The sequence below is a fragment of the Mesoplodon densirostris genome, chromosome 19 (assembly GCF_025265405.1).
Source record: "Mesoplodon densirostris isolate mMesDen1 chromosome 19, mMesDen1 primary haplotype, whole genome shotgun sequence".
Classification (NCBI taxonomy): Eukaryota; Metazoa; Chordata; class Mammalia; order Artiodactyla; family Ziphiidae; genus Mesoplodon; species Mesoplodon densirostris.
In genome coordinates this window covers 47,759,529-47,780,287 of record NC_082679.1, presented here as the reverse complement: position 1 = coordinate 47,780,287, position 20,759 = coordinate 47,759,529, and the positions used below count along the sequence as shown (strand labels likewise).

At 46.9% G+C, this 20,759-nt stretch overlaps 1 protein-coding gene across 4 annotated transcripts in view; it reads right to left on the bottom strand.

Annotated features, from left to right (window-relative positions):
- Positions 1 to 18,933, bottom strand: part of SLC7A6 (solute carrier family 7 member 6) — a 39,987-nt gene extending 21,054 nt beyond the window's left edge. For 2 of the 4 annotated variants that reach the window (XR_009530585.1, XM_060083528.1), the window contains exons 1-4: positions 18,706 to 18,933; positions 16,145 to 16,264; positions 8,443 to 8,496; positions 7,244 to 7,802 (exon numbers count right to left, since the gene is read on the bottom strand). Coding sequence is in view for 3 of the 4 variants with exons in the window: in XM_060083528.1 (XP_059939511.1) it covers positions 7,244 to 7,766 (523 nt within the window). In the remaining variant the exon portion in view is untranslated. Of the gene's footprint in view, positions 1 to 7,243; positions 7,803 to 8,442; positions 8,497 to 16,144; positions 16,265 to 17,483; positions 18,124 to 18,196; positions 18,263 to 18,705 lie in introns of those variants that run through there. The other 2 variants (XM_060083529.1, XM_060083530.1) reach the window with 2 other exon arrangements.
- Positions 18,934 to 20,759: the final 1,826 nt, after the last annotated feature.

The following is a 20,759-nucleotide window of genomic DNA, read 5'->3' as shown; positions in this document are numbered from 1 at the left end:
AGCCAGAAGTCACATGCTGAGGATGGCAGAGCAGTAAAACAGAAGGAAGGAACCTGCAGAATTATGAAGTCATCCTACTAGCCCCACGCTGCCTACTTTTAACATGTGAGAGAAATAAATTTCAACATGCTTGAGCCATGCTCCTTTTGGTTTTCAGTTGTTTGAAACCCAGACTAATCCTGAGTAATACATGTGCCCACAGACAAAACTGCACCTCTCATACTCTCCTTCTGATGAGGAGATGGCCTGGTGTCTGAAGCTGTAGTTCCAGTTATGCTGACTGTCACAGCTCCCTTCTCCTACAAGCACTGGGAGGAAAAGGAACCTTCCAATTCCTCCCACAAGCAGGCCTTCAAGGACAGAGGAGTGCAATCCTTAACAACAATGACAAAGTGGGAAAAGAAAAAGAAGGGGAAAAAAACATTTACAAGTCTCTTAGGAGAGAAATGTTCTACAACAGTCTAGGAGAGGTAAACCCTTCCAAATGGAGATCCTGGAATCAGAAGCTACCTCTTGGCATGTGTATGAATACATAATGTACATGTCTTTTTTTAAAAGCCTCATTTTTAATTACACAAGTATACATATTTAGTCTTATGATCAAAACATTCAAACTATATATAGGGTTAGAATCCAGGGTTTTTGAGCAACTGTGGTCAAGACCAGTCCTCCTCAGGCCTGCCACTGTCAGAACATAAAAGCTGTCTATCCATAGCAACAACTGATCAAAATAGGGGAGAGTATCCTTCCTACTCAGAGCCCTGCCCAGGCATGAGTCCAAGACAGCAAGAGGCAATAGGAAGCCATTCAGGCATCACACAGTGTTTCCTCACTGCAGTCTCACCCTTGACAGTATCCCTTTCCTTCTTCCTTCCCCTCCTCCTCCCTTCCCTGTCAGCCTTACCAAACAAACCCTCAGGGACAATGGAGTCTCAGCTGTGAGCAGACCTCTGCTGATGCCACTGTGTCAGTGCTGAACTGACTTCCATGTCAGTTCATGGCAAATACTCTCCAATGATGTATTTGAGGTTACACAACAGACAGGATCCCACAACGATAAATGCACCAAGACCTAAGCCAGAAACACACACTTCTGCAGACAAATCAAGTACTCCTACAATGCTGGGCACCTGGGCTACTGAGAATACTGCTGGTCACCTGGTCAGAGAAAGGACCTATGGACCTCAAGAAGTGCCATTTTCCCCTACAGTCCCATAAGTGAATAAGAGCCCCTAAGCATATGGAGTTCAGCAGGCAGCCTGAGGCCCCACCCACCACAGAAGAGTCCAAGATCCCAGAATACATAACAGCAGAATGACAGTTTCTCAATCTCAGCACAATTGACATTTTGGGCCAGATAAGTCTGTCATGCGGGGCTGTCTTGTGCATTATAGTTGCTCAGCAGCACTCCTGACCAGTACCCACTGGATGCCAGCAACACCCCTTCCTAGCAGATGCGACAACCAAAAACGTCTCCAAACCTTGCCAAATGTCTCCTGGGGGTGGAAACTCATCTCCAGTTGAGAACCACTGTTCTGACATAATGAGTACCTAAGACAATCTGAAATCCAAAAAAAAAAAAAAAAAAAAAAAAAGCTGCTGGGATGTATCTCCCTGCCATGTATAACCTGGGACTGGAGTGAAGGGCTGCTGGAAGCCAGGATCTGAAATAGCAATGCCTTCAGGGCCCGAGAAGGTAATATAAATGAGCAAAGGCAAGAATGCCTGGACATAAAACAAGAGGGAGTGGGGGACTGCAATGAATGGGAGAATATATGCTCCATTTAAAGGAGTAACCACTACTCAAATGCAGCTGATTGTGTGAGGCTGGAATATGGGGCCAAGTGTGCCAGAACTTTTGATTTTTCAAGAGAAAGGGCAAGTCCTGATTTTTAAATGTTGGCAAGTAATTCAAAATTATTTAGAACACTGTGCAGTATATATCTGTGGGCCAAGGGTGGCCCGTGGGCCAACAGCTTGCAGCTCTGCCCTAGAGTTAGTTATATGGAGACTGCCTGTAGGCCCTTTCTTCTAGGATGGAACTTTAATTGTCTAGCTTAGCATGGATATAACTTCTTTAAGCAGTCTCCCAACTAACCTGGACCCCTCTCATGTCTCAGTTTCAAGACTAATGTAATTCTCCTACCCAAGCCTCACCGAGCATTCAGTGCAGATCTTTGTTTTTTCCCCTAATTATGACATAGTTGGTTTCTTCCAATTTAGGTCTCTTGAGACTAGGCTGCTCTCAGTGCCACCTCTGTCCAAGGAGGCTCCCTCCAGCACACCCCAGCTTAGCTGGATGATACATCAGCCTGATTCTACACCCTAATTTCCAAGAAGAGGAGTAAACTGAGCCCTAAAACCTAGTCTGTTAGGATGGGACAAGGTTTTAATGACTTGGCACCACCTCTGACAAGTTTCCCGCCCTCAGGCCTGCTTTATGGAAATGCCTTGGTTTCTGGAATAGGGGTTTTTGGTAATGCATATACTGAGGAGTCTGCGTAAAAGTACATTTGAATGAAAGAAGTTATATGATACCATAACTTTGAATTTCTAAGAGGTGAGGTCTCTCCTCCAATCAAAAGATCAGTTCCTAGTGTGGGGATGGGCTTCCTAAGAAAAAAACAATGGGAAAAATCATAAAAGAAAAAAGATTTAACAAACAAAAATCTTCTTTATGTGAAAAATTATGTACAGAGGTGCCCTTTGATTTGGTTATTCTTGGAATTCATACTAAGGCCATCAAGGGACCAATGCACAGGCACTCACAGGTGCTCAGAAAAGAGTACAAATTCACGAAACCTTCTAGAAAGCAACTGGGTAAAACAAGAAGAAAATTAAAACAGTTTAATTCTTTAGACACAGGGATTTCTCTTTTATAATTTTATCCTAATAAAATATGAAGAAACTCTGAAAATGATTTCTACACAGCAGCATTATTTTTTTTTTTTTTGCTGTACGCGGGCCTCTCACTGCTGTGGCCTCTCCCGTTGCGGAGCACAGGCTCCGGACACACAGGCTCCGCGGCCATGGCTCGCGGGCCCAGCCGCTCCGCGGCATGTGGGATCTTCCCAGACCGGGGCACGAACCCGTGTCCCCTGCATCGGCAGGCGGACTCTCAACCACTGCGCCACCAGGGAAGCCCCAGCAGCATTATTTTTAATAATGATATTATAGGGCATTTACTGTATGCCAGGCAGAGAGAAGTATTGTACTTTATTTGTATTGATTCACTTATTCCTCACAACAATCTTTTCAGATAGGTACTATCAATGAAATGAAAAAAAAAAATGTTGCCTGCCATATCAGTAAACAAAGAATGTTGCAGCCATCAAGCCATCACAAAACAGCTGCTCCACGGAGAGCCCTAAGGGAACTCAGGATAGAAACAGATGCCTGCCATCTAGCAGTCAGCCACCCACTAACTGCAGCCACCCCCGACAGTGCACCCTGAAGAGACTTAGGTTGAGAAACCACAGGATACTGGCCCCAGATAGCTGAGCTACATATCAAAGGAATGATTTCAATGAGCCCTGACTTTTGCACTTTTCCATACATAGAAAAGCGCTAAATTCCTTAACAAGATATCTGGTTTTCTTTAATTAACAGTAATCTTTTGGGACTTCCCTGGCGGTCCAGTGGGTAAGACTCCAAGCTTCCACTGCAGGGGGCATGGGTTTTCTTTTCGGCAGCGAAAAAACAAAAACAAACAAAAAACAGTAATCTTTTTATGTTCTGATTACCTGGTCTTTGTTGCAAAAACTCCTATATATCCCGGCCCCTCCCTTACCTCTTTGCAGCAGTGTCTGAGAGCTATCTGAGATGCTGTGCCCCAGTCTTAAGTCCTCAGTTTTGTCTGCTGAATAAAACATAATTCTCAACTTTTAGGTTGTGCATGTTTTTTTCAGTTCACAGTACAATCAATATTCCCATTTTACAAAATGAGAAAATTAAGGCACCAGTAAACTATCTCCTCCAAGGTCAATAGCTACTCAATGGTAAAGCTGGAATCAAACCCAGTCTGGCATGGGAGCCTATGATCTTCCCCCTCCCCCCACCCACTGGCCATGCCGAGAGGCAAATGGGATCCTAGTTCCCCAACCAGGGATTGAACCCACATCCCTGCAGTGGAAGCTCAGAGTCTTAACCACTGGACCGCCAGGGAAGTCCTTTTTTTTGGAATCCTAACCACTAGGCCACCAGGGAACTCCCAAGGGAGGCTATGATCTTAACCACTATATTACACTGACTGGAAACTACTTGTGTGTCCCAAACCATGTTTTCTAAGAACATTTGGTGAAAGGGATTAAATATTAAATTTTTTAAAATGCAGTATACAAACCACAAAGAGTATGATCTCAAGGGTACTTTTTTTAAATGATGGATAAGCAGAAAAAAAAATAGCGGAAGGTATTTCACACAAATAGTAACAACTGTTCTCTGGGAGGTAAAATCATGGGTGATTTTAACTGTCTTTTTTCTTTTTTGCATTTTTCTAATTCTCTGTAGGGTCTATGCATCACCTTTTAATAAAAAATAAGATATATACATATATATATATATGTTACTTTAAAAAATGTTTCTTTTGGGACTTCCCTGGTGGACCAGTGGTTAAGAATCCGCCTGCCAATGCAGGAGACATAGCTTCGAGCTCTGGTCCAGGAAGATCCCACATGCCGCAGAGCAACTAAGCCCATGCGCCACAACTACTGAGCCTGCGCTCTAGAGCCCACAAGCCACAACTACTGAAGCCCGCGCACCTGGAGCCCATGCTCCGCAACAAGAGAAGCCACCACAATGAAAAGCCCACATGCCACAACGAAGACCCAAAGCAGCCAAAAATAAATAAAATAAATAAATTTATTTAAAAAATGTTTCTTTTGAAGAACATTTCACAAAAAGGGGGGAAATCCATGATATACTAAGTTTAAAAAGCAGAATATCAAGTTATATGCAAAATATGATTCCAATTCTATAACAGAAAGAAATGAAGACGTAACTGAACTATTAAAAGTACCCATACGTCGGGCTTCCCTGGTGGCACAAGGGTTAAGAACACGCCTGCCAATGCAGGGGACACAGGTTCGAGCCCTGGTCCAGGAAGATCCCACACACTGCGAGCAACTAAGCCCGTGTGCCACAACTAATGAGCCTGTGCTCTAGAGCCTGCGAGCCACAACTACCGAAGCCCGTGTGCCTACAACCCGGGCTCACAACAAAGAGAAGCCACTGCAATAAGAAGACTGTGCACCACAATGAAGAGTAGCCTCCCCACCCCCGTCTCCGCAACTAGGCAAAAGCCCAGAGAAAAGCCCACACATAACAACGAAGACCCAACGCAGCCAAAAATAAATAAATAAATTTATTTTTTTTTAAAAAGTACTCCTGGGCTTCCCTGGTGGCGCAGTGGTTAAGAATCCGCCTGCCAATGCGGGGGACACGGGTTCGAGCCCTGGCCCGGGCAGATCCCACATGCTGCGGAGCAACTAAGCCCGTGCGCCACCAATACCGAAGCCTGCGCGTCGTGCTCCGCAATAAGAGAAGCCACTGCAATGAGAAGCCCATGCACCGCAACGAAGACCCAATGCAGCGAAAAATAAAAATAAATAAAATAAATTTATTTTTTAAAAAAAGTACTCCTGGGCTTCCGTGGTGGCGCAGTGGTTGAGAGTCCGCCTGCCGATGCAGGGGACATGGGTTCGTGCCCCGGTCTGGGAAGATCCCACATGCCGCGGAGCGGCTGGGCCCGTGAGCCATGGCCACTGAGCCTGCGCGTCCGGAGCCTGTGCTCCGCAATGGGAGAGGCCACTACAGTGAGAGGCCCGCATACCGCAAAAAAAAAAAAAAAAAAAAAAAAAAAGTACTCCTGTCTGGGGACTTCCCTGACAGTCCAGCGGTTAAGACTCTGCGCTCCCAATGCAGGGGGCACAGGTTAGGCGCTGCATGATGCGGCCAAAATAAATAAATAAATATTTAAAAAAAATAAAAGTACTCATGTCTTGGTGGTAGATTATAGGTGATTTAAGGCTAATTTTAATTTTCTCCTGAACAAACATGTTTTATAATCAGAAAATTATTCCCTTTTTTTAGGGAGCTCAGTCAGGCTAGAGTCCCCCTGGTGAAACCCTATCAGATATACAGCTGGGTTCCCACTTTCTCTCCTCCCAGGGGTATCTGTGGAAGAGTTCCCTTTTAACATCTGTCTTTAATAAATTCCTTAAAGTCAGGAGTCACAGCATACTGTACAATCCTTTACGGCTAAGTCCAAGGTACTGTCAGTCTATTTTTAACACTGTGGATAAACTACACATACTGCCAAAGCTTTTGCAAGCAAAGATATGGAAAGAACAGAGTATAACTAAGTGCCTCTGGCAGCACAGTGCTAAGGAATACAGGGAATTCTGGGCCACTTCTCAGCTAAAACACTAGCTTTACTAGACTAAGTTCACAATAATCTTCTCTCCCTTCCAGTGTTTTCACACAGAATTCCTCCTTACAACCTCATAAGAAAAAAAGGAAAATAAAGAGAGATTCACTAGGATCTCAGGTTCTGCCCTCAGAAACCCAAATACAGGGTAGAAGCCACCTTCCTCACTGGCTGCAGGCAGAGCTTGTTTACAAAGTCAGCATAAAGAAATCTGAAACACCAGTGGGAAACAGCCATTTTGGTGTGGTGCCTGCTGCTTAGATCGGCCTGTGAAGAGTGGCAGTGGCAGGAAGGAGTGGTCCTCCTGTGAGCCTGCAGGACACAAAGCCTTGGGACCCCCACACTCTAGAGAAGCCCATTTCCTCATTGATGGCTTTAAACTGGTCTAAGGTTAAAAGCTGGGAAGCAAAATAACTTTTTTTTTTTTTTGGAGCAGCAGAATAAACGCTTCAGCACTGAGGGTTTTTCCCGGGTTAAGTTACAACTAGCGATGTTGACACCAATCAAAACAAGACAAATATAAGACATGCACCAACCTGTCACATAGACTGGGGAACAGAACTCAGGGACACCCAAGAAGGAAAGTGAGGCACGAAAAGCCACAAACAGATTCAGACTCTCCCCATCCCCATCCTTTACCCTTACTTATCTCAGGAACAAATGACTTTGGTGAAATTGCTTCTTCAAAAAGGTAAGATGCCTCTTCCCCACAGAAAAAGAAAAGCAAATTATGCTGTTCAAATATAAATTACCATTAGCATTATAAAAATAACCCACAGCCCCACGCATACTCCCCCGCTAAGCCCTCAGACTTACACATGCAGGCTGCAGCGAGGAGACGGCAGGCCAGGTACGGGGGCTCGCAGGTGGGAAAGGAGGGCTGGATGATGTAGTTGGCAAAGGTGATAGCAATAATGGCCTGACTGGTGGGCTCAACAATTAGCAGGGAGGCCCAGAGGCGGATAAAGGCAATGAAGCCCCCAAAGGCCTCTAGAATATAAGCATAGCTGGCCCCAGACTTGGTGATGGTGGTCCCCAGTTCTGCATAGCAAAGGGCACCCACAACGGAGAAAAGCCCACCAATGGCCCATATGATCAGCGACAACCCATAGGAGGCAGTGTAGACCAGCACGCCCTTGGGTGAGACAAAGATTCCTGAGCCGATCATGTTGCCCACCACCAGGCTGACCCCATTCAGCAGAGAGATCTCCTTCTTTAGCTGCATAGTTTCTGTGGACCGCTGAGGTAGCATGCTGACATCTTCTTCCTCCCTGGGCCGGCTGGCCTCAGGAATGAGATGGTATGTGCGTGTGGGGCTCTCCAGCTCCCTGGCTTCCATGGCAAATAGTTCCTTCACACCTGTGTTTACTATGGCCTGGCAAAGAATATAAGTATGTCAGTCTAGCGTAGTGGCTGATAAGGCTCTAGTTCAGACCTGCAAGGCAGGCAGATTTCCCTGCCTACCTCTTGTGTAGGGACAGCATGACTCATACACAGACCTAAATAAATGAGCCTGTCTGAGTTCCCACCACAGGATACAGAGAAATGGAGGCAGGCTGACCTCCACTGCTCCCAGGAAAGACACCAACAGGGCTCAGACATGACACGAGGGTGACTTCTAACAAGAGGCTTGATGCCCAGGGTAGGCTGGCATTATGTTTATCCATAGCATGGATTCTCCCTGAGGTGTAGGTTTTGCTCTGTTCTTACCAACTTAAAACCTACCAACTTGCCAGAGTCCCAGCACTAGGTTCACAGCACTAGCCAGCCTGATGGGCCTCTCAGTTTCCATACTGACTCACCTCCACCCAAACATAAACAGGGACTTCTGCAGTGTCCAGCCACATGTGGAGAGGTCTGTAGCTACTCTCAGGCCAGCAAAAAACATGAACAGGTGGTGGGAAGGGCTAGGAAGATGCTAAGACAAGGGCATATCGCTATTGCAGAGACTAGACCAAGGAGAGAACATCCATGAAAATACACAGCCTTGTGTCGCTATGTCCATTAACACCCACCTCATTCCCCACGTTGCTGCTTGCTCATTCAACACCTTTCTTCTTCCAAAGTGCCTAAAAGAGAGAGACAACATAATAAGACCAGATGAAGAAAGAACATTCAGAGGGCACCCTAATGTGGGACTCATCTGCTACTGGCTTATTTGCTTTCCTCCTCAGCCTGCCTCTCACTACCACCTGGGGGTGCAAAGAGATTCCCCCAAAACAGGACCCAGTAATCTTGACACCAAAACAAAGCTATAAGTCTCCTCTTATCCACAGATCTGGCATTGGAAGGCATCCTGTAGGGAGATGGTGTGCACACGTACACACATGCACACACATGCACACTACTTCTTTTGGATCAGCATTGGGCCAGTCCAGAAACCTCAAGGAAGTTGGATCCCACACCAACCTATCTATGAAGGACCCAGAATCTGTCGGAGGAAGACAAGCACCTTCCTGACCCTGCACTCAGCAGGACCTTCTCTCTTCCTCAATTTCTGTGCCCTAGGAATTGGGAATTCAGATTCCCAACTCCTACTTCATCTTCTGGAGAAAGGAATCTGGTAAGCCACTTGATTCCCTCCCAGGAGTCAGTCCTTTAAGGTCACAGAGACAACTTCCAGGAATAAGAATGGGATCAGTACGTCATCTTCCCAGAACCTTCTCATCTAGTCAACAACAACGGATGTGCTGGAATCTTGCCTCATGGAGCTCAGAGCAAGTGAACCACAGCCACTTAAGACTGAGTAGTTCTCAGGGAAAACTCCGTAAGAATGGGATCAGTATGTCATCTTCCCAGAACCTTCTCATCTAGTCAACAACAATGGATGTGCTGGAATCTTGCCTCATGGAGCTAAGAGCAAGTGAACCACAGCCACTCAAGACTGAGTAGTTCTCAGGGAAAATTCCAATCTCCACAGGACCCACTCAAAACTCCTGCCTTGGGCTTCCCTGGTGGCGCAGTGGATGAAAGTCCGCCTGCCGATGCAGGGGACACGGGTTCGTGCCCCGGTCCGGGAAGATCCCACATGCCGCGGAGCGGCTGGGCCCGTAAGCCATGGCCGCTGAGCCTGCGCGTCCAGAGCCTGTGCTCTGCAACGGGAGAGGCCACAACAGTGAGAGGCCCGTGTACCGCAAAAAAAAAAAAAAAAACCTCCTGCCTTACCTGTCCCAGTACCCCGCCAGAGTCTAGACCTGAGCCCAAGTGAAAAAGCTCCTCTGGGGACATTAATAAGCCTTCCCCCACTCCCAGAGGAGTTGAGCCAGCCTACTTCTGCTTATTATGAGGCCTGGCTTTAAGGCAGCACCACTTTTCCTTTCACTCCTGGCACCAAGCCATGAAGGTGACTCTATGCAGGCACGTGGGAAAATATGTTTTCATGTGTCTGTCAGGTGAGCTCAGATATGCATGAAAACAAAACTAGGGAACACCTGAAGAGCCTGTCTCACATAAGAGTCAGGTGCAGGGACTTCCCTAGTGGCACACTCGTTAAGAATCCACCTGCCAATGCAGGGGACATGGGTTCGAGCCCTGGTCCGGGAAGATCCCACATGCCGCGGAGCAACTAAGCCCGTGCACCACAACTACTGAGCCTGTGCTCTACAGCCCACAAGTCACAACTACTGAGCCCATGTACCACAACTACTGAAGCCCACGCGCCTAGAGCCCATGCTCCGCAACAAGAGAAGCCACCGCAATGAGAAGCCCATGCAACGCAACAAAGAGTAGCCCCCGCTCGCTGCAACTAGAGAAAGCCCGCGCTCAGCAACAAAGACCCAACGCAGCCAAAAATAAATTAAAAAAAAAAAAAGGGCTTCCCTGGTGGCGCAGTGGTTGAGTCCGCCTGCCGATGCAGGGGACGCGGGTTCGTGCCCTGGTCCGGGAGGATCCCACATGCCACGGAGCGGCTGGGCCCGTGAGCCATGGCCGCTGGGCCTGCGCGTCCGGAGCCTGTGCTCCGCAATGGGAGAGGCCACAACAGTGAGAGGCCCGCGTACCGCAAAAAAAAAAAAAAAAAAAAAAGAGTCAGGTGCAGCCTCTTCATCAGTGAGTGCTTCCATGTGTATGCTCTATGCACGTTAATAAACTTGATTGTTTTTCTCTTGTTAATCTGCTTTTGCCAGTCTAATTTACAACGCCCCAGCCAAGGAACCTAAAATGGGTAGAGGGAAAGGGTGCCCCCCCCGCCCCGCACCTTATATTCCTTTAAAAAACAGAAAAGTCAGTGCACAGAGACTTAGGTTGCCCTTTTCCCCTCAACCCAACATGGAGGCAAGCAGAGAAACCCGGCCCCAGTGGTCACTCCAGCCTCCCCCTATTCATCAGACCCTAGCTGGTGGGGAGGGGGAGGAGGTTACCAGGTATTCTATTTGGACTTCTGATACCAGACTGTGCATTTTCTATCAAACAATTCTGCCAACACCCAGCAGATCTGGTGTCTGCTACAACTTAATAAATTCTAACACCACCTACCTGGAAATAGCAACAGATTCCTCAGGTTAAGGGCTCAATCTTACAAAACAGCCCTCCCCACCCAACTTAAGATGCCAAATCGCAAGTCCAGGTTGTTCCTGTGCTTCTGACCAACTGGCTATGAATCGGAGCTTCCCACTATCCCCTCCTCGGGTTCAATTAATTTGCTAGAGCTGCCCACAGAACTCAGGAAAACAGTTTACTTGCTAGATTACCAGTTCATTATAAGGATATAACTCAGGAACAGCCAGATGGAAGAGATGCAGAGGGCAAGGTATGGAGAAGAGGCACGGGAAGCTCTCCAAAACCTGTCCTTTTGGGTTCTTTATGGAGGCTTCATTACAAAGGCATAACTGATCAAATCACTGACCACTGGTGACTGATTCAATCTCCAGACCCTCTCCCCTCCCAGGAGGTCGGACCTGGACTAAAACTTCCAAACCCTCTAATCACAGGGTTGGTTCCCCCGACGAGCAACCCCCATCCTTAGAGGATCTAGATGCTTTCAAAAAAATCACCTCATTAACATAAACTCAGGTGTGTTGAAAGGGGCTGGTTATATAAATAACAAAAGACATCCGTTTAACCTTTACTGATCTGGAGCTATTTCAGGAACTAGGAACAAAACAAATGTTATAACAAAAGATGCCTCTATAGCTCTTATTAGGAAATTACAAGAGCTGTGGGACAGGAACAGTGGACAAAGACCAAATAAATAATCACAATATCAGAGGGAGGGAAAAAGAGAGGTAAACTCACTTCACTGGAAGATGTAAAAATAGTATGAAATGTAACTGCCTTGACTTCTAACTTTCACTTAAGATGTAGAAATCTGGGAAAAGCATCACTCCCACTCCAATGACAAGAAAAAGGCAGATAATCTACAGAATTGTAACTTTTCTTGAAATCATTAGAGCTGAGGTTACAGGCCAACCAACCAGACTGAGATTTAAGGAAAAACAGATACCTCCCAGAGAGATGCAAGTTCTGGCTTACCTGTGGCGGAGGGAGAACAATGGAACCACCATACAGGCAGGAAAGAAGAATTCAATTCGGGAACAATTTTTAATGAATTACTAAAGATCAAATATAGGTTAGCAAGAGCCGTAGACACTTAGAGGGTTTTCTCCAGTGAGACCTCAGTGGGTGCTCACAAGAAATACTAGGCCAGAGAAAGCCTCTCAGAAGTGCTGGCCTGGAGAAGGAAAGCAGTCACTGCTCTGGGAAAAATACGAAGGTCCACCTGCTCCCTTCTCTAAAAATCTTAAACCCCTGGGGAACGGGGAAACTGTCATTCCCAAGGCAGCTGGGACAGGGTGAAAGAAAAAATAAAACAATCCTCTCTGCCTGGGGGAGGAACAGGAAATTCTGGTCCAGACCATTAGACTTGGCAGGCTCACCCAGAAAGATCCAACCCCCCAGACCCAGGGAAACAGGGCCTGCCTAAGGCTGAGGCTGAACCAAGACAACAGAGAACCCCTCTACTCTCCACCACCAGGTTAGCAAGCACCCAGCAACAAGGCTGTGGTACACTGTGTGCTGAGGCACAGGTGTACAAAGAAGACCTAATGCTGAGGGTGGAGCATAAACACAGAAAAATCCACCCTCAGGGCAATGAAACACCAGAGGAATTTGGAGCCACTGGTGCACCTAAGGTAATCATAGCAACAGCAAAACCCAAACCCAACTCACCTCCTAGCTGACTCAAACTCCCACATTAACAGGCTAGCAAAAGAAGATGTTGTACCCATTTCCCAGAATAAAGACTACGTACCTCAATCTCTACTTTTCCACATATTACATCTGACAATCAGTAACAAATCACAAGCAACATTAAAAAAGCAATAAAAACAACCCACTATCAAGAGGCAAATTAATCAACAGGACAAGACTTAGAGATGATCCAGATATTGAAGTATCAGACAGGGAATTTAAAATAACTATGACTGGGACTTCCCTGGTGGTGCAATGGTTAAGAATCCGCCTGCCAATGCAGGGGAGAAGGGTTCGAGCCCTGGTTGTGGAAGATCCCACATGCCGCGGAGCAACTAAGCCTGTGTGCCACAACTACTGAACCTACGCTCTATAGCCCACAAGCCACAACTACTGAGCCCGTGTGCCACAACTACTGAAGCCTGTGTGCCTAGAGACCGTGCTCCGCAACAAGAGAACCCACTGCAATGAGAAGCCCACGCACCACAATGAAGAGTAGCCCCTGCTCGTCACAGCTAGAGAAAGCCCGCACGCAGCAACAAAGACCCAATGCAGCCAAATATAAATAAATTTATTTTAAAAAAAAGAATATACATATATACATTTATATGTGAATCATTTTGCTGTACAGCAGAAATTAATACAACATTGTAAACCAACTGTACTTCAATAAAATAAATTTTAAAATAAATAAATTAGGGGCCTCCCTGGTGGCGCAGTGGTTGAGAGTCCGCCTGCCGATGCAGGGGATACGGGTTCGTGCCCCGGTCTGGGAGGATCCCATATGCCGCGGAGCGGCTGGGCCCGTGAGCCATGGCCGCTGGGCCTGCGCATCCGGAGCCTGTGCTCCGCAACGGGGGAGGCCACAACAGTGAGAAGCCCGCATACCGCAAAAAAAAGAAAAAATAAATAAATAAATAAATAAATAAAATAAAATAAATTAATTAAATAACTATGATTAATACATTAAAGGCTCTAATGGAAAATTTGGTCAGCATGCAGGAACACATGTGGAATTTCAGCAGAGAAATGAAAACCATACGAGTCAAAATGTGAAAAAATTCAGAACAGAGCATCTAAGAGTTGTAGGACAATATCAAATGGTCTGAGGTAAATATTAAAAAATATACTTTTTTGATTCTATTAATTGCCTTAGAAAATAACTAACTGCCTAAAGCAAAAATAGTAGCAATGCAGTGTTAATTTATTGCATAGGTAAAAGTAAAGTGTATGACAATAGCACAAAGATAAGAAAGAAGAACTGGGAGTTATACTACTGTAAGGTTCTTATATAATATTATATGTGAAAATTGATGTAATATTATTTAAAGGTAGACTGTGATTAATTAAAGATGTACATTGTGAAACTAGGGCAAACACTAGAAAGTTAAAAAAGGTATAAATAATAAGCCAACAGTGGAGATAAAACAGATCATAAAAAATACTCAATCCAAAAGTAGGTAGAAGAAAGAAGAAAAAAGAAGCAAAGAACATATGAAATAAGTAGAAAACAGAAAACAACTAACAAGGTGGCAGATTTTAATCCAACCATATCAATAATAACATGAAATGTAAATGATCTAAACACACCAATTATAAGACAGACATTGTTGGGTTAGATAAAAATGCAAAACCCAATATGCAGTCTACAGGAAACCCACTTGAACTATAAAGACACAAGTTACAGGTAAAAAGATGGTGAAAAAACATGTAAACACTAATCAAAACCAAGGGGGAGTAACTATATTAACATCTGACGAGACTTCAGAATAAGAAGTATTGCTAGGGATAATAGAGAACATTATATAATGATAATGAGGTCAATTCAGCAAGAAGAAAATCCTAAATGTGTATTTCCTCCAACAGCATAGCTTCAAAATACATGAAGCAAAAAGTGATAGATCAGAAAGGAAAAATAGACATCCACAATTATAGTTGGAGACTTCAATACACCTCTCTCAGTCATCAATAGAACAAGTAAACATAAAATCAGCAAAGATCTAGAACACCTGAAAATGGAATGTTCCAACATAGTTCTTGTCTAAAATTATGTGAATTCTGAGGGGAAAAACAAACAAAAAAGGCACCTGCAATAGGGCTTACCTCCATGCAGGAGATGAGGGCAGATCAGGGGTGGGAGACAGCCTTCCAACAGGGAAAAACTGCTTTGGCTCCTCAAGTTTCACAACAGAATACCAACCTTACTATCTACTGAGTTGGTTGCTATCAGAGCACAGTTAGAAACCCTTCCTCAGGTGCTGCCCGAGGTCTTTAGGATCAATTCCACCCTTCTTATCAGGGCCTTATCACTAGACCCCCTACTGCATATGGTCCCTCCCATGGTCCAGCCACACTGAATTACTTACAGTTTCCAGAACCTGGAGTAGTCCAGGGTTTCCAGAGCCCATCAGAAAAACACATCTTTGCTCATACTGAGTCCTTTGCCTCTAACACCCTTCTTCCCCCACCATTTTCCTCAACATCCTGGCTGACTTCTTTCTCCACACATATCCTTGTGTCCCTGCATGTGTGTGTCTCAGTCTCCCTCTCTCGAAAACACAGTCTCTTGGGAATTCCCTGGCGGTCCCTTGGTTAGGATCTGTGCTTCCACTGCAGGGGGCCCAGGTTCGATCCGTGGTTGGGGAACTAAGATCCCGCAAGCCCCTCGGCACGGCAAAAAAACCCAAAACAAAACAGCCTCTAAACTCATTGTTGAAGACAGTGTTCATTAAACAATTCCACACACCCTATAAGTAAGTTCCTGCCTTGAGAAACTAGTGTTAAACCCCACTTGTAAGGACATAACACAGCTTTCTAACAGGTTTTCATCATATTTTCCAAGCTCCTGTGCAGCAGATAATAAAGGAATTCACCAGACCACTAAAATTTCCTCATGAAAATTTAACCATGAAACTATCATATGCGATTTTCAGGGAGAAAAATTGTCTCTTTCAAAGTTCAATTACAAAGAATATTTTACAAGCCATATTCTAAAACTTTTATAATTGATGACTATGAAAAAAAAAAAAAACGCTGTTGAGAAAGACACCAAAATCTTAAATGTTGTGAAAACACAGAAGACTTTTTTCTTTTTTATACTTTGAGTTTTACAAAATTTCTACAATGAAAATGTATTACTTTTTTTATGCTTAAACTTAAATTATGTGACTCTTTACATTTGTCTTTTCACCTAGGACACCAGGAAACTCAGTATCAAATTCAGCTCCCAATCACAGTGAATAGATACCCTCACTTTTCAACAGTACCTGATATCTAGTCTTTTCCATGGCTTTGGTTTCCTATTTTTACTTCCTCGTTGCAAGTATCTTTAAATATAAACCACCACAATTACTCTTTAGAAAGAGATATAATAAATATATAATTTATTTATCTAATAATTATAGTGTTACATAACTGTTAATTATGTGAGCCATTCTCTTTACTAGTATTGTACTCAAATAACTAACTAAAACGCTTTACAACTCGCAAAGATCCAAGAAAACTTACGAAGAACAGAGCAATAATATTCACCTGTGAGGAAATAAGCAAACATCACACTTTCATAAGCCACCTCATCATAAATGGTCAGGTACGAAGAAGAAAATGAAGTCTCCACAGCCAGGCCTAATTCCACGTGTCTCCAATTAATCTCTGCAACAAAGAGTGAGAGGCAACTTATCAAAAAATGAACCTAGTAAGCAGCAGGACGATATTTCCTTTTGTAAAATCTAATTTTTACATGCCCGGCAGGGGTAGCACTCAATTACTTAGAAGTTCCATCACACCCACAGTGGGGTGTAATGAGAACCAGCCTGGTCCTTTCAAATCATGCATGTCTAGACAACTGCTGTTCCCTCTGTCCCAGGTCCCATGAGCACCACTTGCATCACTTTTGTAGTAAAGTATCCACACATCCTGGAGACTAAAGCAGGAAGGACAAAGGACAGAATTCAGGAAATTTCCTGTACCAAGAAATGCCAGAGAGATCAGTCACATAACTGGTATTTATTTTTGGTTTGTAATAAAAATATGTCCACAGTCAGGGAAGGAGGCAGACAGGAGAATATCAGGCTTGTGGTTTCCCACAAATTTGTCAGGAAAGGAAAATCAAATATAAGAACTTTTAATGACAAGCTGAGACCAAAGTTGGGAAGCAAAAGCCATTAGCACACAGTGGGACCTCAGCAATGTAGGCAGCCTGGGCCGTTTCCTCAGGGGCTTCCCTACAAGAACAGAGAGTTGAAAATGATCTCAGGAAGCTCTCACAGGCTTTCAAAAGTCTGCTCCTTGGGCTTCCCTGGTGGCGCAGTGGTTGAGAGTCCGCCTGCCGATGCAGGGGACATGGGTTCGTGCCCCGGTCCAGGAGGATCCCACATGCCGCGGAGCGGCTGGGCCCATGAGCCATGGCCGCGGAGCCTGCGCGTCCGGAGCCTGTGCTCCGCAACGGGAGAGGCCACAACAGTGAGAGGCCCGCGTACAGCAAAAAAAAAAAAAAAAAAAAAAACAGTCTGCTCCTCCCAGATCTTCAAAATCAGGGAACAGCTCTCAGAGATAAGCACCAGACGGCTGAGCATTCTGCTAGCCCGGTAGTGCTTTTTCTTCCCCATCAAGGGCAGAGACTGAATTCTTTTTACCAAGCACACAGTCCAGTGCACACAAGAGGTACTCAAAAACAAATGTTAAATTAAATATTGATTCCTGCTTATCACTGGCTATAACACAAGTGGTGCCAAGACTGTTCGCTCAGTGCTTTGTGAAGAATTCTCTTAATGTTTCACAAATATCGCCTTCCATTTACGACATGAGATGATCAAACAAGATGACAGGATGTGAAGACACTAAGAAGAGCCATAGTAGCAGGAGCACATACCGTCCTCCCTCCAATGGGCCAGTCTCCCCGCGGCCCCAGGAAGCTCTGCTCAGGTGCTCACATCCTCAAGCTCGTCCCCCGGGCCTTTACTCATTTTCAGAGTCTCTCCCACGCAGCACAGGTTCTTTCTCAGCACCAGACTCACACTGGAGTATCTCACACGGTCTCTTTCACGTTCACAGGGTCGCACTCAGGGCCACTCTGACGGCGGTCTCTCTCACACTCAGTATCTCACACTCTCCCTCTCTCAGTCCCTCTCACACTCACGGAGTCACCTCCACACTAGGGTCTCTCTCTCACACACACCGAGTCTCCGTCACACTAACAGCGTCACCCTCACACTCTGCGTCTCGCACACTCAGGGTCACCCTCAGACTGAGTCACACACACAGACACACACACACACGCAGCGTCCTCCTCACACGCTCAGTCTTACACTCCTGGAGTCCCCCTCACGCTCAAGGTCCCGCTCACACGCACGGCGTCCCCCTCGGGCACGCGCTCACTCGCAGCGTCTCTCACGTGCCCGCGGCCCGCCTGCCCGGTGCTGGGTTCCGGGAACCGCATCCCGCATGCAGTGGTGGCTCAGAGAGTTCGGCCCCAGCAGGATGCGGCCCCGGCCCGGCTCCCGCGGCCCTGCTCCCTCGGCCCGGCTTCCCCGGCCCCGCTCCCACGGCCCGGCTCCCTCGGTGCGCCCGCCCGCGGCCCGTTACCTCGTGGTGGCCCGGCGCCTCCGGGATGCTCGGTCGCCCTACCACCGCCCCCGCCGCGACCGCTCAGGCCCCGCCCCCGCCACGTCATCCGCCGCCGGATCGCGACAGCGCGCGCCGCGTCGGGACAGGGCGCCTGGCTCCGCGCGGGGCTCGCGGGCGGCGGCGCTTCCGGGCCCCAGGGGACCGCTTCGGCCTCTGGAATTCCGCCGGCCGCGCTCAGGCGTCCGCAGGTGAGGTCCCAGTCCCCGGCGAGCCGCGACCCGGGCCCAGCCCCACTAGCCGACTGATTGGCTGCTCCCCGACCCTGGAGTCTCTCGGGGCCTCCGAGGGACTCAATACGGGGACGCTCCCGCGGGAACCTCTAAGTGCCCCCACACCCGGTTCCTTTGTGGCCCTTGGCCTGGGCCGCACTCCCGGGGGACCCCATACAGCTCACACGAGGAGCTCTAAACAGCCTCCATACCCCGTTCACAGCCAACCCTCCGCCTGGAGACCCTAGGGAGACAGACCCAGGATTCGTCCTCCGAGTCACAGCTCCGACCACTGTGCATCCTTTAAGGTCCCAACAGACACATGGACACCGCTGAGCTTCCAGAGCCAACCCCAGGCTTCCCTGGGGCCCAGGTTTGAGGACAGTTTTCAGTCCTCATCCTGCCTGACCCCTCCTGGAGCTGCACCCTCCTGTCCTCTTCCTCTCCCTGTGGTTGCTCCTCCTCCATCTCCTTCTAGGGCTCCTTTTCCTCTGGTAGCTCTGGGGCTCTGTCTAGGGCTTCCTGATCTCATGGAAAGCTGAGCCCTACCCCTTAGCTTCCTGTCCACACCTCAAGCCATGATTCTCTCCTGGGCCATGGAGTCATTTCCCCCCAGACACGTGTTCACAACTACACATCCTCTGGTTCCAGACTGCCTACACACAAGACCCTGCTCCCCACCACGTAGTGACCCAGCAGGAAATGGGCAGCATCCTGAACCCTTCCTCCTCCTGCCCCCCACCCAGGCCCTGCATCTCATGGTTTTCTTCTCCCCAGCCATAATAGCCTCCCAATCCCTATCCTGCTCTCTCTAACCCATCCCCACAGGGTAACAGCTGCTCCTAAAATACAGATTGGAATGACTTCGTATCTCCTCTGCCTAAAAACCCTTCCATACTCCTACCTATAGACCTGAGGTGATGGTCCTTGAAGAGCATTCACTGGTGCTGCCCTCCTTGTGCTATCTGCTTGGAGTACTTTCCCTAAGTGTGAATGAGAGTACAGGCATAACATGTCTTATTGCTCTGCGCCTTATTGTGATTCGCAGATTTTGCATCTTTTATAAATAGAAGGTTTGTGGCAATGCTGTTTTGTCAGATGATGGTTGTAGCATTTTTTTGCACTAAAGTTTTGTTTTGTTTAATTTTGGCTGTGTTCGGTCTTCGTTGCCATGCACAGGCTTTCTCTAGTTGCGGTGAGCGGGGGATACTTTTCGTTGTGCTGTGCGGGCTTATTGCGGTGGCTTCTTTTGTTGCGGAGCATGGGCTCTAGGCACGCGGGCTTCAGCAGTTGTGGCACGTGGGCTCTAGAGCACAGGCTCAGTAGTTGTGGCACACGGGCTTAGTTGCTCCGTGGCATGTGGGATATTCTCGGACCAGGGCTCGAACCTGTGTCTCCTGCATTGGCAGGCAGATTCTTAACCACCGTGCCACCAGGGAAGTCCACTAAAGTATTTTTTAATGAAGGAATGTACATTGTTTTTTTAGACAATGCTATTGCACACTTAATAGGCTATAGTGCAAACAGCTTTTAGATGTACCAGAAAACAAACAAAAAAATTCATGTGACTCACTTTACTGCAACCTTCACTTTATTGTGGTGGTCTAGAACCGAACTCACAGTATCTCTGAGGTATGTCTGCATGCATATATTTAGAGTCATTAGAATCTGACCCTTTGCCCCCTGGATCAGTTCCTCCTGCCTCCCTGGCCTGGCAGAGGAAGGGCTCTGGACACTTGTGTCACTCAGTAACAGCCAGTCCACTTGTCCTTGTATCAGCAGCATACATGACCTACAAGCTCTCAGAACCTCTGGCTTCACTGTCTCACAGCCAGTTACAGCATCCTGCCAGCTGAAAGCCACCATGAACCAAGCACTGAATCAAATGTTCTCCAAAACCATCAGTGTATCCTCAGGGCCACCCTACAGTGTACATTTATTCATCCCCATTTTTCTTTCTTTTTTTCTTTTTTTTGGCTGTGTTGGGGCTCTGTTGCTGTGTGCGGGCTTTCTCTAGTTGCAGCGAGCAGGGGCTACGCTTCGTTGCGGTGTGCGGGCTTCTCATTGCAGTGGCTTCTCTTGTTGTGGAGCATGGGCTCTAGGCACGCAGGCTTCAGTAGTTGTGGCACACGGGCTCAGTAGTTGTGGCTCGTTGGCTCTAGAGCGCAGGCTCAAAAGTTGTGGCACACGGGCTTAGTTGCTCCACAGCATGTGGGATCTTCCCAGACCAGGGATCGAACCTGTGTCCCCTGCATTGGCAGGCGGATTCTCAACCACTGCACTACCAGGGAAGTCCCCATCCCCATTTTTAA